Source organism: Phalaenopsis equestris, unplaced genomic scaffold (assembly GCF_001263595.1).
Source record: "Phalaenopsis equestris unplaced genomic scaffold, ASM126359v1 Scaffold000251, whole genome shotgun sequence".
In the NCBI taxonomy this organism is placed as follows: Eukaryota; Viridiplantae; Streptophyta; class Magnoliopsida; order Asparagales; family Orchidaceae; genus Phalaenopsis; species Phalaenopsis equestris.
Window position 1 is genome coordinate 2,695,001 of NW_018164693.1, and position 18,619 is coordinate 2,713,619.

General features: G+C 32.9%; 1 protein-coding gene across 7 annotated transcripts in view; it reads right to left on the minus strand.

The window, feature by feature from the left end:
- The window catches only part of LOC110024264 (transcription factor IIIB 60 kDa subunit), a 69,290-nt gene extending 53,326 nt beyond the window's left edge, over positions 1-15,964 (minus strand). Inside the window, exons 1-7 of one of the 7 annotated variants that reach the window (XM_020724137.1) lie at positions 15,821-15,964; positions 15,420-15,719; positions 13,263-13,359; positions 13,076-13,157; positions 12,875-12,950; positions 12,306-12,391; positions 12,069-12,145 (exon numbers count right to left, since the gene is read on the minus strand). In XM_020724137.1, coding sequence (XP_020579796.1) covers positions 12,069-12,145; positions 12,306-12,391; positions 12,875-12,950; positions 13,076-13,157; positions 13,263-13,327 — 386 coding nt within the window. In that variant the 5' untranslated portion in view covers positions 13,328-13,359; positions 15,420-15,719; positions 15,821-15,964. Of the gene's footprint in view, positions 1-12,068; positions 12,146-12,305; positions 12,392-12,874; positions 12,951-13,075; positions 13,158-13,262; positions 13,375-14,463; positions 14,595-15,419; positions 15,746-15,820 lie in introns of those variants that run through there. The other 6 variants (XM_020724130.1, XM_020724131.1, XM_020724132.1 and 3 more) reach the window with 6 other exon arrangements.
- Positions 15,965-18,619: the final 2,655 nt, after the last annotated feature.

The window sequence follows — 18,619 nt, forward strand, 5'->3', positions numbered from 1 at the left end:
AAAAAACTATTTGTGAACAAGGTTGACAGGCTATATATATATATATATATAATTATAATTATAATTATTATTAACAAAGGCTACCAACAAAAAAAATGCAATTTAAAGTCCTCCCTTAATAAGAAACATGAGCAACCAACCCTAATAAAAACGATCAATACAGATTTTCTAGTTTGCACACATTACAAAAAGGCTTTATATATCACACGCTTCGTTCCACCATCATTTTCGTAGGAGGCTCTGCTAGGGTTTCGCCTCACGCCTCTACTACGGCATTTTCACGCTCGAAGAAGTAGGGGGATTTCGCTCCTCTGTTTCGTCTTCCGTCGTCTTCGTAGAGCTTCGTCGAGCTGCGCCAGTCCGTGGCCCCAATCGTTGCTTCTCCTCCGCAGTTTCGAACCGATTGCGATTGTTTTGTCTTCTGTCATCTTCGGGGCTTCATTCTCTCGTTTCGACACCAACATTGTCTATTGTGCAATCCTTCATTCTCGCTTGGAAGGTTGTTCTCTCACAGCGTTCCTCGGCGTGGGCGCAAACTCCTTTCCTCGGGCTCGAAGCAGCAAAGCAGGGCGAACGTCCAACAACCTCGCTTTCTTTTGCACCTCACTGTGATTATCTCGGGATCTTCTAGCAGGTGGATTTCCCTGCTCTGATGGCGCTCACTCCTTCGGTTGAGTCTGGCATCGCCTTCTTTGCCCACGTGGTGGATAATACTCAGATGGAATCGGCAGTTGTCTTCCCCTCAAGCTATAAGGATTGTCGCGATGGTCGCGATGATACAAGTGACTGACCCTTTGTTAAGAAGACAAGTAAAAAAAGTGGAAAAATAACACTTTTTTTCTTTGGCTTAGAAATTTCAACCCTGACTGAAAAATTCAAGTTCGCTCTTATTGGAAAATTTTAGTGAGGGCACCCAACTATGGAAGTTATTAGAAAAAATTTTGATAATCTCAAACTAGCAGGAAAGTGAAAAGTGTGCCTCACGGATGAGAGACGTGTTGATTCAATTAATCATGGCCGAAGACTACACTCGAATTTTATCCAAAACATATATTAACATTGCAGACAAGTCAATGAAGTTACTCAAGTGGTCTCCTGATTTTGACCCTAATCATTAATCTCCTACTGTACCGGTATGGTTTATTTTACCTGGTCTCAAACTGCACTTTTTCAATCATCAGGTTCTTTACTATATTGGAGTCATACTTGGGCACCCTATGAAGTTAGATCTACCAACTTTCAACCTAACCAGACCTTCTGTGGCCAAAATAGTTGTGAAAAGAAATATTATTTTACCTGACGTCATTGAAGTTTGGTTGTGTACGACTCATAATGGATATTGGCAACAAATCGTCATGGAACACGACTCATAATGGATATTGGCAACAAATCATCATGGAACATAAACCTCTTTATCATTCTCATTGTAAGATGTTTAGGCATACTTATGATGAATGTCACAAGTCTCATTCTAATTTGAAATCTAAAGATAAAGTAAATAAGAATAGGTCTAACACCACTGCTCTGGACATATCTGTTTCACCTGGAGAGAAAACTATCACAGGACAGGATTTTGTATCTGATTTAATTGCCCCTGTGGACCCCCCTGACAATACTGTTTATGCGATTGATGTGATGTTGTATGGCTCTGCTAGACAACCTACACTTTTAAACCCCATTGAAAACAGTACAGAAGGATCCTTACTTACAAAAGATAGTGTTCGAACTGATAATCAAGAGAATCTTGCAGTTCCCCATCTTCAGGAAGTATCGGTGTAGAAGCGACAACTCATACTTCACATACACTAAAACCTATTGTGGGTATAATTGTTGGCAATCTTTCTACTATAGCTCTACTGCCTCATCCGAATGAGCAACAATCTTCAGATGAGAAATAACAGGTTTACACTTCCAGGAGGAAGATGAAGAATGGAGATCTACTTGAGCTAAGAAATCTAATGAATGATACTTTGGTTACTTCGAGCAATGGTACGCTCCTCACCAATTTGTTAGCTAGTTCCCTTCTGAGAACTAGAAGAAGAGACAGAACTTAAATTGAGTCGTCCTGATTAATCTTATATGTACCATCTCTTTTTTGGGTTTTTTGAGTGTGTTGTACCGTGCAAGTTAGGTGTCTATTTGGGTCCACTCATACAACATATCTGTGCCCTTCTCTCTTTAATAATATTGCCTTTGGCTTTTTAATCTATATATATATATATATATATGTATGTATATATATATATATATATTTATATATATGTATGTATATATATGTATGTATATATATGTATGTATATATATGTACGTGTGTGTGTTGAAAACTTCATGGCAAAATACAAAAATTAGATAGCATAAGAAAAACAAGTAAAGGAAGAGCGACATAAATTTACATTCCACAATTCTAATGTATTTACATGTCTGACACATAAATTTTCATATTAACATGTATAACACTCAAAATATTAATATTACATCAAAAATACCATTATTACTTTTTAAAAGTGAAATACACATTTTCGTGCATAGGTTTATGACACTAAGGCTACGTTTGGGGTAGCGGATAAGTTGCGGCGGCGTTTTGAAAAAGTTGTCGCTTGTTTGGAAAATACATTTGGATCGCGTCTGAGAAAACAGTGTTTTAATTTTTACGTTAAACGCAAATCGCGGGTCGAACCCCGCGGTCCGCATTTCATTTGAGTGAAAGACCTTGTTGCCCTCTTCACGTATCGCATGCTATAATGAGGAGGCAATCCATCTTCGTCCACGACCTTGCCTCGTCGGTCTCCATCCATCGTGTTGGTGGGAGATTCACCACCCCCGGTCAAGCGGCTGTATAAACGTTGTTGTGGATGGAGAGTCGCGCAACCTTTCGATAGCAGAAATAAAAAGCGGGTTCTTCCCCTCTTTAACCTCCGACGACATCTATCCTTGTAATTAGGGTTTCATTTTCTTGGTGAATTCTTCTCTTTCAATATCGTTGATCATTGTTATTTTCATCGGGGTTTCTTAGTTGATTAGTGGAATATTTTTTGATCACTTGATTGCTGCAAAATAGAGAAAGGATCGGCGATGGGCAACACGTGGAGTAGCGGCGGAGGCGCAGGTCGACGAAGAAACCATGGCCATCACCATCAGCACCACGGCCCTTCTATGATCCCACCGCCTGCCGCGCAACAACAATCGCTGACGCCGCCTACGGAGGTCTTGACTGGTAATCGTTATGTGTTTGCTACGACGATGTCTTACCCTCAATACCCCAACTCTAATACTCTGCAGTATTGTCCGTAAGTCGGTTCTTACCCGCCACCGCCGTTGATGCCAGCTCAGATGCCTCCGCCCTTCGATCACTACCAGCGTGGTGGTGGGGATCACCTTGCTTATCATCCGGGCCTAGCTACTGCGTCGAGGTATTCGTATTGCTCCGCACCGCCGCCCCCACCCCCGCCTACTCCTTTCACGGAGCATCAGAAAGCGATCATATGTTGTTAAGAAGGAATCTCTGAGGATTGTGTCGGACGAGAATCCTGGGAAATACCTTGTTGCCTTCACCTTTTCTCTGAGGATTGTGTCGGACGAGGAGAATCCTGGGAAATACCTTGTTGCCTTCACCTTTGATGCCATTGTTTCAGGAAGGTAATGCATTTTATTATTATTAGTTTACTTTATTTTATATGTTTTTTCTTCTCTTTTACATCTTATGTTTTTATGTATTTGTTTTTGTTGCATGTTGATGTTCTGGTGTTTTTGAGCCTGGATATTTTTCGTGTACCTAGTTGATGTAATTCGGGTATTTTGATGTTAAATTTTGATATTTGCTGAACGTTGATAGCTCTTCCAGCTCAGCTGAAGTCCTCAGCGGTTTTTGTCATCTTTTACTAGTTGACACTAGTTTCAAGAGTTAGTTTCAGGAGCACATAATGTGATTTTTGTTTATGCTGAGTTTAGATAGGTTTTGCAAGTAAAACCATCCAATTGTCTTCTTTTTCTATATGTATAGCATTTCTAGCCAGGTGTAATAATGTAAAATAGAATATTTTGGGCTCCTCCACATTCCATCATGTATAAAATGTCTTAGTTCTCGTGGAAGAAATTTCCCAAATTTGATGGAAAGAGTCGGTGCATTTTGCACAGCTAGACTAAGACATTCTATTCCTTCTATTACTTTGCCGAGTCATTTATTTTGGCATGCCAGTTTACTTTATATGACTAATGTTCTTTAATGTTCTTTGATGTAATATTTCTGGCATGCCAAATTGTTCATTTACTTTAAAAAACTTGCAAATCAACTATTTTTAAAACGCACAAACCAAACAACTAAACAGCTTATTCAAAACAGGGGCAGAATGATCATTTATCAAGAATCAGCTGTTTTTCAAATGCAAAAACCAAACAGTTAAACAACTTATCCAAATCAGTTGTTGATCAACAGTTTATCAGGATGAGCAACTTATTTGGATAAACTGGATAAGCTGAAGCTGCTCCAAACAGACCCTAAGTGTTAAAATATTTAGGTGTTCGAAATTCATATGGTTTGTGTGATATGTATATAAATTTCCCATATAACAAATATATAGTAGAAAGTAAAACAATTAAAAAAAAAATCACTTAATGAATTCCACAAAGAAGAAAAAAAGAAGTTGAAAAGTTATTAGTATGACAAGAAAAAACTCCTACAGTTGTATTTGTTCTAAATATTCTCAAATCTTACCTCCTCTTCTCGTTCTTCTAAATTCTTAGAGATAAATAATTCCAACTCATGGATTGTAGGGTTAGCAGCTACAAATCATATGACCAACTCCTTAAACAAATCAACTTGAAATACTCCTTGTCTAAACAACACAAAAAAAATGTATCATTATCAATGGATCCTTGAAAATAGTACAAGTTCAAGAAGACATTTATTTAAACAAATACACCATTCTAAAGCATCATTCATGTACCATGATTGTTCATCACCTTATTATATATCCAAAAGTTAACTATAGATTCTAAATTTAGTTTATGGTTTATCATCTATATTGTATCTTTCAAGAACTAGCAAAAAGTATATTTTAGTGTAATCCATTTTTTAGCGTTGCAAAAAATATAGACTAGCAAAAAATGAGATGATTTAAACAACCTCATGATCAAGGAAACTCCACAAAACCTTTAGTGTTATCATTTTTTTTTAGAAAACCTTAGATCTAATAAATAATTTTGACCTCGACACCTACATTTTACCAATCCATCCATTGTTATTCTCAAAACTATATTTTAGTTTTTATTAAAAATTTTTAATGATGAATAATTTCAATGTGATGTTCGTTAGATAGCAAAAATTAAATGCACAATATTTTTAATAAGAGACACAAGGATCCTAATTATATTTTCTCTTATTCAAAGTGACATCCGAGGATCATCCTCTACAGTAACTAAAATATTTGGGGATAGGGATAGATAGTTTTTCTCTTTTAGCGATGATATGTGTGTATGTCATGGATCTTTTTATTAAAAGTCAAAAGTGATGAAATATTTACCATAATTTCAACATCATAAGAAAATCAATTTGACTTTGAATTAAATTAGTGAGATTCAACAATACCAAAAACTACTTTAATCATGCTCTCTCAACATACTTCCAAGAAAAAAAATAATATATTCATCCTCTTTTGTGCATACAGCCCAACAAAATGGAATGACTAAACTAAAAAATGACCGCCACCTTCCCTTTTTCAAGAGAGTTTCAAATTAAAATTCGGAGATGCTATTTTAAAGCCGCTAACATGATAAATCAGTTGCGTGCAATGATCCTTGGTTTCAAATGGTCCTACACAACCCTAACCAATTTCTTTTCCACTTCAACACTTCAAACAAAAATATTTCTAAAATATTTTAAAGTGTTGCATTTGTTTGTACAGATTGCCAAAACAGAGATTATTTACTCACAAATAAATGTGAATTCATTGGTTATTTCCCCAGACAAAAGGGAATAAATGCTACCAACACCCAAGAAAGGTGTAAATGTCCTCTTATGTCACTTTTAATGAGGTAGAGCAAAATTTTATTACCATCTATCCTAAATTAAAAATATCATTCACAAATAATTATTTATTACTATATTGTCTTTTTCTAACACCTCAACCCAGCAAATAACTCCATTCCAAAACCAATCACTCCTAACAAAATCAAAATTATTAGAATCACAACCTGCACAACAATTACAAGCATAATCAGGAAGAAATGAATCTAAATCTATGCAAGTCTCTAATCAACTGAATCAATCATTATCATTGAATTCATTGAGAAAAGCATTGAACCAATAAACAAAGATACAAGAACTTCCAATGAGCATCTATAATATATGATGTGATCAAACAAAATCTATCTTATAACCACGAAACCTTCCTTACCAGCCTGCGCATTATTTCTATCCATAAAAACACTTTCTAAAGCTTTGAATAATGTGAATTAAATAACGCTATGAAAGAATAAATAAATGTTCATAAGAAAATATGAAAAATTATCAAAAGAAGAAAAACTAATTAGATGCAAATGGGTATTGATTGTTAAGTACAAATATGATGGTCCACTAGAAGAGTATAAAGCTAAATTGATGGGAAAACATTATACTTAAACATATGGGATTGATTATCTTGAAATATTTTCACTAGTTTTAAAAAATTATCGTTTGGGTTTCTTTAACATTAGCATATAATAAAGATTGTGTGACAAGGCATTTCAATTCGAAGAATGCTAATTGAAATGCCTTCTTACATGGTGGCCTAAAAGAGGAATTGCATATGAAAGTCCTATCGAGATTTAACTCAAATAAATAATAAATGGTAAGCAAGTTTGGTTTGCTAAGGTAATGCTCAATATGATATACAAATAAACTCAAAATGATAATAAATTATTTTTGAAACATAGTGATTTAAAGAGAAGTCTCCGTGCATCTAACTTGTGTTGACATTATCATATCAAATAAAGATTTTAAAGGAATGGAGATTTGAAAGAAATATTGCTCCAAGAATTTGAAGTAAAAAAATTATATATGCTAAAGTACTTGTCATTGAAGTTACACAATCTCAACAGAGAATTTTTATATCAAAACAGAAATATAAAACAAACTTGTTAAAAATGATGTGTAAGTTGGCACAGATGCCTGTTGAGAATCCTATAAATTTTCATTATAAATTAAAAAATACTTCAGAAAGCACATCAATTGAAAAAAAAAAAAAAAAACTCTAAAGACTAGTGGGAAAATCTGTCAATTTATGACAATTTAAACTTGACATTGCATACAATGTTGGTGTGGTGAGTCAAATCAAGCACAATCCTAAAGAATCACATCAAATTTGAATGGAACACTAAATAAAAGAGTTATATTTAAAAAAAGAGTGGAACTGGCTCCTGAAGCATTTACAAATCCAAATTATATAAATTCTATAATTGATAAGAGGTTAACTTTAGAATATTACACATTTCTAAGAAAAAAACTCATGTCTTTAAGAAATATGAAATAAAATATGATAGCAATAACCAATACAAAAGTCAAATTTAAATTTATGGAACCAAAGGCCTAAAAATTACTATAGCTAAAAATTATCTTAGAAAATTTAAAAAATAAAGGAAAGATCTATGTGGCTTTGTTGTGATATCAAGTCAGACATCAATATTGGGCGTAATCTCATGTAAAATGAATATACCAAGCATATTTAAGTTGATTATTTTATAAAAAAGAAGGTGGACAATGATCTAATTTTTATTTTGTTCATCATTACATATGAACAACTTGTGAACATTCTCATCATAAAATTATAACAGGTAGTCTTTACAAAATCAGTAAAAAAGCTTGGAATGAATAATAACCATCTAATCGCTTGAGGTGGGGTATGAAAAATGCCCAAACAGCTCACATCTAGCCACCCCCACCATGAACTTTGCCCCTATCCAACTCAGTATGGCAACTGATTGATCCATTAAATCATTATTCACACCTCACCAATCCATAGAGAGACTTTTTGTAATTAATCTTGTGGCTAATCTTTTAATACCTAATTTTGTATACTTACTATAAGAGAGTTTCCGAGAACTATATAAAACAATGTTTTTAAAGGTGCGCTTTGAAGTGCGCTTCACAAGCAAACAAAAAAAAGCGTGTGATGGCTATTTAACTTTGTTGAAGTGTTCTTTGAAATGCCGAAATTAATTTGCAGATTTTTTTTGCAATATTTAATTTTTTAATTATTGCAGCAAACTACCAGAAATTGTTCAAAATTTTAGTTTGTAACTTTTCCCTCAATGTTTGTCTTCAAGTTAAGTATTGTACCAGATTATTTTTATTTTATATCAACTTTTAAGTCATTTCATATTTTATAAATTGTCCAATGAATGTATTTATACATTAATAATTTTATACAACCTATCAGCATTTTGTTTAATCAAAGCATCGCATAGCTCTGTGCATTACGTTGTGAGGCAAAAATAAAGGCTTCCGCATTACATTACCCTTTGTGTTTTGATAACACTGATAAAAATTATACATAGCTTATGAAATGAAACACTCAACAAATTCATGTCCCTGGTCAAATTCTACATGCTCGAAACAAATGTAGTTAAAAATTAGTCAAGTGCATGTCATTTTATATGAAAAAAAACATAGTAGAAAAGTGTTTATGTTGTTTTGTGATTAATAAGCATTTATTCATCCATGAATCATTTCAAAGCAACTGCCACCCTCAATTTAAAATTTTGGAGTAAGATGGCAAAGATAAACCAAGCAATATATGAAAAAACATCAGTGATAACAGATGTAAAACATTCGAAAGATATAAAAGGAAAATTGAAACATAACGATTGAAAGGAGCTTCCTTTAAAGCCAAGACCCGTTGTTGTCTTGATGACATTGTGCCGCCTCTCCCTCTCCCTCTCTCTCTTTCCCAGACCCACCCGCCCACTCGCCATCTCTAGCTCTCCATTAAACAAATAATAATAAATAAATAAATCAAAGCAAAATATACCCACCCCCCCACTCGCCATCTCTAGCTCTCCATTAAAAAAATAATAATAAATAAATAAATCAAAGCAAAATATAGATACGAAAGAGATGATATAGGGGTCAAAAACATGACTTCCCCCGCCAATTATGACTACTAATTACTCTAAATGTTTGTTTATAAGCTAAAAATCTGCATGATTTTAGCAAACATTTGATTTTTTTTTACAAAAGTTATCAAGAAAATTGATAATTTTATCAGAATAAATGACTCTGATAGGAGATGAAAATGTGAAAAATTGTTGATGACATCTTGATTGGAAAACTAAATACTAATGAAACTTAGCATCCAGAATGCTAAAAGGGTGGGTCTTTTATTTTATTTGTCAAGACTTCAACGAAATCCTAACTCATGGTTTGAAAGATGATATATATTATTAAACGTTTGGTCGTGATTTTGGCAGGAAAACTAGAGGCATCATTTCTTGTCAAGGATTTGAGTGAATTCAAAGCATAAATAAAAATAATATTCCAAGCAAATATATATGCATAATATGACTGGTTTTAATTATCAGCTATTTAACTAACAAAATTCTTATTCATTGTTAAGAAAATAGATATAATAATATTTTAAATTATAATAATATTACATAGTTTAATGTGAAAGATTTGAATTCCTTTTCTAAAAAAAACTAAAAATAAATAAATAGACTGATAATCTAAAGATCATAATCTATACATCTATTAAAGATCATAAACTTAGAACATTAAAAAAAAATAAAATATCAATCACTTCAATCCAGTACGAAGAAACCCAACATTAATATTTATTTGATATGAAAATCCTATCCCATAGGTTGGATCAATTATCAAGGAGAATGAGAAAGAATACACCTTCTCACAACTCAAGATGTACAGATATGTTCTAAAAAATAAGGGCTGTGAAAGAATAACCTTGATTAACAATTTCAAACTAAAAATTAAAAATAAGCCTTGATATCATTTTTAATGAGCTCTTACAGTAGCAAACCGTAACTTGGAATTTTTCTGGTTGTTTTATTAGTTTAACCAAATAAAAAAAATACCAGCTTATGAGAAAATTGGTGAGGGTGAAGATTAAAAGAGCCATGCATTTTAGTGAAATTCATTAGTAGAATTGGGATTGGTGTTACCCAAATAGAAGAAAATTTCTCATGAGAACAGCTTGTTTCCGTCTTTGTTCTTTCTTGGATATTTTTCTTTGTAGTGCTCTTTGCTTCGCTTGCTTCTTAATCATTTCCTCGCATTGCCTCCTTAACGCTTAATTTCTTCTTCCATGAATGGTACAAAAACATTTCCTCCTTCCTTCATTGGGTATAAAGAGATTATAGAGATGTGTCTGAAGTGAATTGGTTAAGTTGCTAACTTTGAGAAAGGCCCCTATGGTTTGTTGAATTTTGTTAAAAAAAAGGCCAAAGATTGGCTGGCTAAAGTGAGAGAGGGAGGAGAGATTTTAGGCAAAGAAAGAAAGAGCGACTCTATATACCATGATCTCCTTGAATTGAAATGGAAATCAAATTGAATTTATCTAGGTGGAAGCAACTATTTTGTAAAAATCTAAATACTAAAATAGAGATGATAATTGATAAGGACTATATCCTCATCATTCATAAAAAATAGGTCATCGGATATGATAAGACCCTTATCTTGATAATTTACTTTTATTAAGAAGTCATCTAAATTCTAAAAAAATCTAAAGTTAAATCCATAGAATTATATTTAATCTCTCTCCTCCTTTAATGTCTGGTTCTAGACTATTGGTTCTTTTATGATCAAAGAATTTAGATTATCAATAAATCCTACTCTTGGAGTTGAATTTGGAAAATTTTCTCCTCTATCCTCCTATATATAGTGATCAAACTCTACATGTGTAATTGTTTGGTTTTGCATTTGAATGGAACCTATCAGATTCAACCTGTACCCCTCAAGTAATCATATTTATGCTCCATCCAACCAATTAGACTTATGGCCTTGACCTACACCTAACTTTGTCTTAGTTAACCCAATATTTGTACTCCTCCTAATCCATCTATTTGGCTTGTTAAGTCAAGCTCAAATAATATTGAAGAACCGCTAGGATCATCACTAAATGCAGCATTCCAAAGGAAAATAATTAATCTTAAATTCTTTGTCCCGAGATTTAGAAGAGTGATGTTACCATACACACTTATCATACAAACATTGTAAATATCTTCCCACAATGTTATGGAGAAAGTTGTTGCAAATTGACTAGTAGTTCACTAATAAGGAGCTATTTAAAGTATCATTAAGCACTTAAGAACTTAGCATATCCAGCAAATCAAAAAAAAAAAAAAAAATTAGCTTGTGTCATTTGCCCTTTTTTAACCATCTAAATTTCAAAGATCCATTTTCACAATCTTCTTACATAATAATTTTCTATGGGTCAAAAATTACATCCTTTTCTCTACTCGAAACATAATCAAAATACATTCAACATGCACAAAAAACAAAAAGAAACAAGAGGATGGACTTAGATTTTAATAAGCATATTCACAACTGCCTGCAAATAAAATATAAGAACTTTTACAATAGATTTTTGAATAAGAATTCAGCATTTTCTCCTAAAAAATTAGACATGCTCTTTACAATCATGAGTAGGTAGTTGTCTAGTCAGTTGTATTTCCGTTTTCTTGAATTCAATAACCAAAACTTATGATTTCCTTACATTTTATAATCAACCAATTTAGTAGATATTGCATTCCCTTTTCTTACAATTGTTGGAGCCTGTCGCCCTCCACTTCTCTTGCTGGCATTTCAATGCATTTGAATAACAATTATAAGAAAATTAATTCAATACATTAGATTTATATTAAACCAAAACACTGCTGCATTTAATTTATTTTGTATTTCTAAAACGAATATATATTCTAAAAAACATCAGAGCAAGCGACCCTTAAAAGAATTAAAATTTCACGATGAAATGAATGTCATGTGCATTTGCATTATTTGTAGTCCAGCAGAAAATAAATACATGAATAATAGAAGTAATTATACAAGAGCGCCTGAAGTTGGGAGCTAAAGTAATCCTTACCGGCAAGCAATATATAGGCAAGCAGCTGCAACATGAGATGTTTTACGTCCTTTCGTAAAATTCTTTTCTACTGCTATCTTCAAGAAGTAAAGCAAAGCATGATTAAATTAACTTATAAACAAATTAGTGAAAATTTAATATATATATATATATATATATATATATATATATATATATATATATATATTTATAAATTTAGAAAAATATAAAATCAAACTGACCCCATATCTTACATACTTTATATAAATTATGAGCTCTATTGATTAAAGATTCCCCACTTCCTACATTCAGATGAAGCAGAATGTTACTAATCTCATCTCTCCCTGAAAGATTTAAGAAAAAACATTAAATTTAAAATAGTTTAATGTTCAAAAAAATAGAGCAAGCCATGACAAAGTTATTCATAAAAACAAATAGACAATAAAGCCAAAAAGGTCAATAAATGTTGAAAGCATATTTATACATACACAAGTAAACTAAAGCATAACATGTACAAATAGCAAAAAAAGAATATTTTCAAATATCATAGGTAATTTCTCATTCATTAAAAGCAAATTATTATGAAAGCCTTGTCCTCCTAGTGAAGAATCAAAGCAATCTAATCATAACTCACAATAATGGGGCAATCAATAACAAGATATCACATTATAAATCAGAAAATTAGGTGACTAGTCTAATATTCGGAAGTTTTCCCAGTCAAATGTTAAAATACCAAGATTTGACATTTAATGACTGTGCATTTCACACAATCCTCAAAGATCATTAAGAAGAATGTTGTCAGACCTGGGTAGAAGATCAAAACATACCCTTGTCCAAAGTTTTCTGGCGTGACAGTGAATATGCACCAGCAACACTGCGGAGAATGTTACCAGATAACCTGCTCTGAATGAGTGGATACCATAAAAAAATTTAAAAAATAAAAAATAAAAAATAAAAAAAACTTGAAGTTAAGGATGAAAGAACAGATTAAAAACTAAATTTTAGGTAATAATTGAAGCCTTACAGACCTGGCCACTGCTTGATTTTTCGAATGTAGCACCCTTAAAATAAACATCACGATCAATAATCTTTCCACAAGCATTACAGCAACTGATTAAAAAATTCAAAATCAGAAAAAAAAACTTAATCTGGCACAATATACTCATATTGATATCAAATCAGCTACAAAGATTGAAAAAAGCAAAAATTCCTTACAGGTTTCCACTATCACAATCCCGAACAGCGGTAGATTCAGATTCGCAATGATTGCACCAAGTCATTGTGCAACCTAGCAGCTTTAGCCACAATCAAACTGCCAGAAATACCGCTGAAAAAATGATACTCAAAAGGGACAAAGTAGAAAATCAAAAGGCAAGACGAGACAAAAAATGAACTAAAAAGAAGTAGAAAATCATTAACATCTAAGAGATAAGTAATTCATGGAGTTGTTTGTTTATTTGCATACAGAAATGAATGTATAGAGAATGCAAAGCAAAGTGGGTATAATGCATTTGTATTACAAAGGATTTCTTAATTTAGTGTGAAACAAATGTGCAAAACGCTTTTCTTCTTCATTAAGTAATTTCACCAAACTTATTTTTATTGTTATGGTTGGTTGAAAATTTGAAGCCTTCTGTTCGAAAGAAAGTTATATAATTGCCTCCAATGCAGAAAAAAAGTTTAATATGCTTGACATTGATCTTTAATGTTCAATTTAACCACCAATCTTACATTTGTTAGAACAATCTCATAAACTTTATTCAAATATAATCATAAAAACCTAGGATCATTGGATAAATTCAAAATAGTAAAGCAATGCATCATTAAAAGAAAATTAATTAAAATTAAGCTAAACTACAACGTTAATTTACAGTCATGGGTTAAAAAGTTCCGCGCCTACATGCACCCATGAGGCTCCAAATTGCAGCAAAACCCACTAAACTTCTGCAAGAGGGATATGTAAAATGGAAAGATCTTCCCTCTAAAAAATGTAATAAGCATACAATAAGGGGCTATTTGGTAGCAGTGTTTGACCAAACTCCTACTAAACAAAAAAAAAAAAAAAAAATTTTAAGGGGCTGTTTCGTAGCAGGATTTGCAGGATTTAACCTAAATCCTGCCAGCAAAAAAAAAACAAAATTTAAGGGGCTGTTTCGAAGCAGGATTTGCAGGATTTAACCTAAATCCTGCCAGGCACAAAAAGGACAACTTTAAGGGCCTGTCTGGTAACGGATTTAGAGCATGATTTAACCTGGATTTAACCAAAATCTTGCCAGACGATCATGCTGGACAAAATAAAGCCGCAGATTTCATAAACTCACGCATTTCGGCATTAAATCCCGGATATACTAAATCCCATGACTCGGCTTAGTAAATCCGGGAAGGCTTTCGCGCGAAAAGGAAGATGTGAATTTACCTTACGGTAGGAACAAAGCGGAAAGAGGAGAAGGAATTTCGTTTTAGGCGAAACTACGAAGCCGGGAAAGGGCGGGGACGGGAGCAGGGGGGTCGCGTGGAGAGGGATTGGTGCTGGCAAGGGCTTCAGGGAGGGTTTAGGGGAAAGTGGAGATAGTTTCAGGGTTTAGGGTAATAATTACTAATTAATAATTAAATTAATGACAATTAAGTAAATTTATATAAAATTATTTATTAGTTAATTAATAAATAAAAAATTAAATTTATGTAATACTTAATTAATAAAAAAATTAATAACTAAACAATTCAAAATTAATTTGAATTATTATTTAAGAAGTAATTAGTTTAATGATTTTTAAATTAATAATAAAATAGTAGTTATTAATTGGCATAATTAAAACTTAATTTGAAATTCAATTTAAATTAAATAATTATTTTTTTATTATGGTAATAAAATATTTTTTTATTATTCTAACAAATATAACACACTTTTAAAGCTTCTCACAAATTGTCAAGCAATTTGATAAGATTTAATTGAATTTATCAAATTTATTGACAAATTATTTTTCGCATTTAGCTCTTATAGAATGTATTAAATTCAAATTTACATAATTTACAATATATTTTTAACATAAATCTAATTCTTTGCCATGTAAGTACTCAATTTTGAGCATTTCTTTTATTAAGACAAGGGAAGCAATCATTTTTCATAGGCATTATGACAAATGGACACACTGTAATATACTGGTTAAGTAGATTTTATGAAAAAATGAGGCCTACTTGACATGTAACACTTGACATGTAGCACGTAGCCACCAACTACCCCGGGCGTAAATTTTATGTCCAGAGAATAATTTTTTTCTAAATCATGGACTTATTACATCTTGTTGGAACGTATCTTGTTGGAACGTACAAAGTGAAGCGAGCAGAGGCGGAGGGTAGCAAGAGCAAAGTTACCTTAGCAATGTTTCACGTAGGAAAAGAGCAAAAGGGGGCGAAAGATTGGAGTTTCAAAGGTCTTCTTCTTCGAACAGCCACCCTGTCGCTCCCTTCAAAGCTAGCTCCAGTTAGGGTTTCAGACTGGACGAAGCGAAGTGGAAGTCGACGATGTGAGGAATTCTTCCCTTCACGAGTATTTGGCGCAAAGACTAAAAGATCTGCACGCGAAGGTCCGCCCAAAGTTTTCCAATGTCCGTTCTCGAAGGTAGTAAGATCTGCAAGGGTCTGCCTCTTCCTTCGCCGCAGAATCAGCTTCCTCTGCCACCCCCGAAGCCCTATAAGCACTTCTCCAACCAATTAACTCAATCAAGCAAGAACAAGTAGAGGCGAAGAAGGAGAATCTGAAAGGGTTCAAATACCTTAGAATTTGCTAAATGCAAATTTAAAGAATTTACTAAATCCTACATGTAGCCGTGCAACCCTCAAATCTTCTTCAACCAAGCTGCTGCGAGTGCCCTCTCAATCATCTTTGGAGCGGAAGGGAGAGGAAGAAGTGGATTCCACTTTCCTTGAAGATTACAAGTTGCAGAAAAAAAAAGTGTTTTTATGTTTTTTAGTTAGGTTAACTAAAGTTTCTTAAATTTAATTAACTTTATAATTTTTTGGTTTATTTTTGTAAATATATTATTTAATTTAGATTAATTTAATTTAATTTAATTAAGTAGAATTAATGATTTATTAACATATTATATTAAATTAGTTATAACTTATTTAATTGAATTACAATTGATATGGTATTGATATGTGACTGATTAATAATTAATTAATGAATAATAATATAGAGGTTTAAATTAATTAATTTAATGGGATTTTTATTGGTGATTAACAAACTTAGTGAACAAGTAATTAATGGTTAGCAAATGTATATTAAGTATTGATTAGTAATTAATTAGTTTAATTGAGCTTTAAATAATAATTAATAAGCTTAAGAAATAAATAATTGATAATTAATATTATTAAAAAAGATGAATCAATATTAAATCACTCTTAATCATTTAAGCATTAATAATTAATATTCAAACCTTATTTGAACTTATAGATTTAAATCTTAAAATTAAATTTCGAACAATTCTTCAAGATTTATCTAGGCTCTATTTGGAGCGTCATGGTGTGGTGTGGTGTGGTGTGGTGCGGTCTGCACCGTGCTGTTAGGACGTTTAGCAAAACTATTTTTTGTCTGCATTCTCAATGATTTGTGGTGGAAAAGTTGTGTTTTACGATAAGACTTGGCTAAGTAGGATGACTATCATAATTGTGTTCTGACTTTTTTTAAATAAAAAAAAATTGTAATGGTAGCAACACCGTATTTGATAACACAACTTCACAATTATTTTTTCAAATAATTACACTTGCCCAAACAGGGCCTAAATTTAACTTCTATCATGGCAAATAGTTTTAAGATTTAATAGCCTTGAGATTTATTAAATCCAAATTTATAGGATTCACTAAATCCTACTTGAATCCTTTTGAAACCCAACAACGTCAAAATATAATGCAAACATTATGAAACTATAAGAAAAGAATCTAAGGAAATTTAGCAAAGTTAAAGCCCGACCAAATAAACAAAGCGACTATTTGGTAGTAGGATTTGTATAGGCTTTAACCAAAATCCTGCCAAACAACAAATCTGACAAGTTTAACTTGAGTATAATTAAGCCTAAATCTCGCCTAATAGCAAAAATGACATCTGCAAATCCTAATTTGAAATGTCATTTTTTTCTCCATTTTTAACTTAAATCGTGATTTACTAAATTCTGTTGGCAAGTGGATTTATGAGATTTTCCCAAACTGAATCATGCGAGGAAGGGGAGGAAGGAGACATGGGTATTACCTATTTCTTGAGTAATCGTACCTGATGCATGTCAAAAAATTCACAACATTATCGTGATTATTTAAGTGTTAGTGTTGCATAAAAGTTCATCACACATACATGTAATTGAAGTGACAAGAGAATACATCAAAAAAAAAAAAAAAACGGGAAAAACCCAAAAAAGACAAAATCTGCAGGGCCTAGCCCAGTCAGAATGATAAACTATAAGCTGATGAGTACATGCACAAACCCTTATCTCATTTGCGAGAAAGGGTTACATAGTACCCTGAAATATAATGATTATATGCAGAAGGATTCAATGTACAATGGTTGGGAGCAGTTGCAACTGGGAGTGTTGTTGGGACTTTTGGGAGCAGTTGCAACTGGGAGTGTTGTTGGGACTTTAGTGCATCATCTTTAAGTGTTATTTTGACCTCCAATTATTGAACTAAGGTAAAAGGACACTTTTGTAATGTGATACCGCTCACCTGCCACATCTCACCTACCTCCCACCTACCACTCTCTTGCTTCTATAAATAGAGAGGGTGTGAGGCTTAGGAGAGTAAGGGAAGAGATCTTAAGCTACAACAAAGGATGAGAGAATAGCTAGAAAGCTAGAGAGGAGGAGAGCATCTTGAGGCCTTGTATCGAGGTGTCGCTTGAGAGGGAGGTCATAGAAGAAAGATGAGGGCACATCTCTATGTATAAGCTATGTATTCTCCATTTCCTTTGCCTTAATGAAATATTTGATTGATTCCTCCCGTGGACGTAGATCCAGTTGGATCGAACCACGTAAAAGATCTGTGTTTGCTTGTGTTCTTTGTGTTTCATTTCTATGTCAAGAAGTACATATCTCACAACATTAAAGTCTGTTGTTGCACAATGTTCGGGATGATGCACTGCTTCATTCAGTGCATCGTTATTCCATGACATTAGTCTTTACTCTGCACAGTATTTTGTTACTTCGTAATGTTGGTTTTTACTCTGCGAGAAACTTCGTTGTAATGAGCAATGTGGAGACCGACAGCGGTCGACGACGATAGATAGATAGTGGTTGGAGAGTGATGGTTGATGGTGTCTAGCAACTGTAAAAGCTGGAAGCGTTCGCTAGATCTCCGCTCTGAAATGACATTGAAATTCAGCTTCTTCTTAATGAACCAACTCTAGGTCCAACTCTTCTTTCAGATCAAAGTCTAGATCCTCTTTTATGAATTGAGTTGGCTTCTATTTATAAAGTATGAGAGTGAACTTCCTACAAATCAGAAAGAAATTTGTATCACTCTATTGGATGAACTAGATAGATTCTTCTTAATTAAATAGTATTTTATGGGCATTTAAAACAATTTCA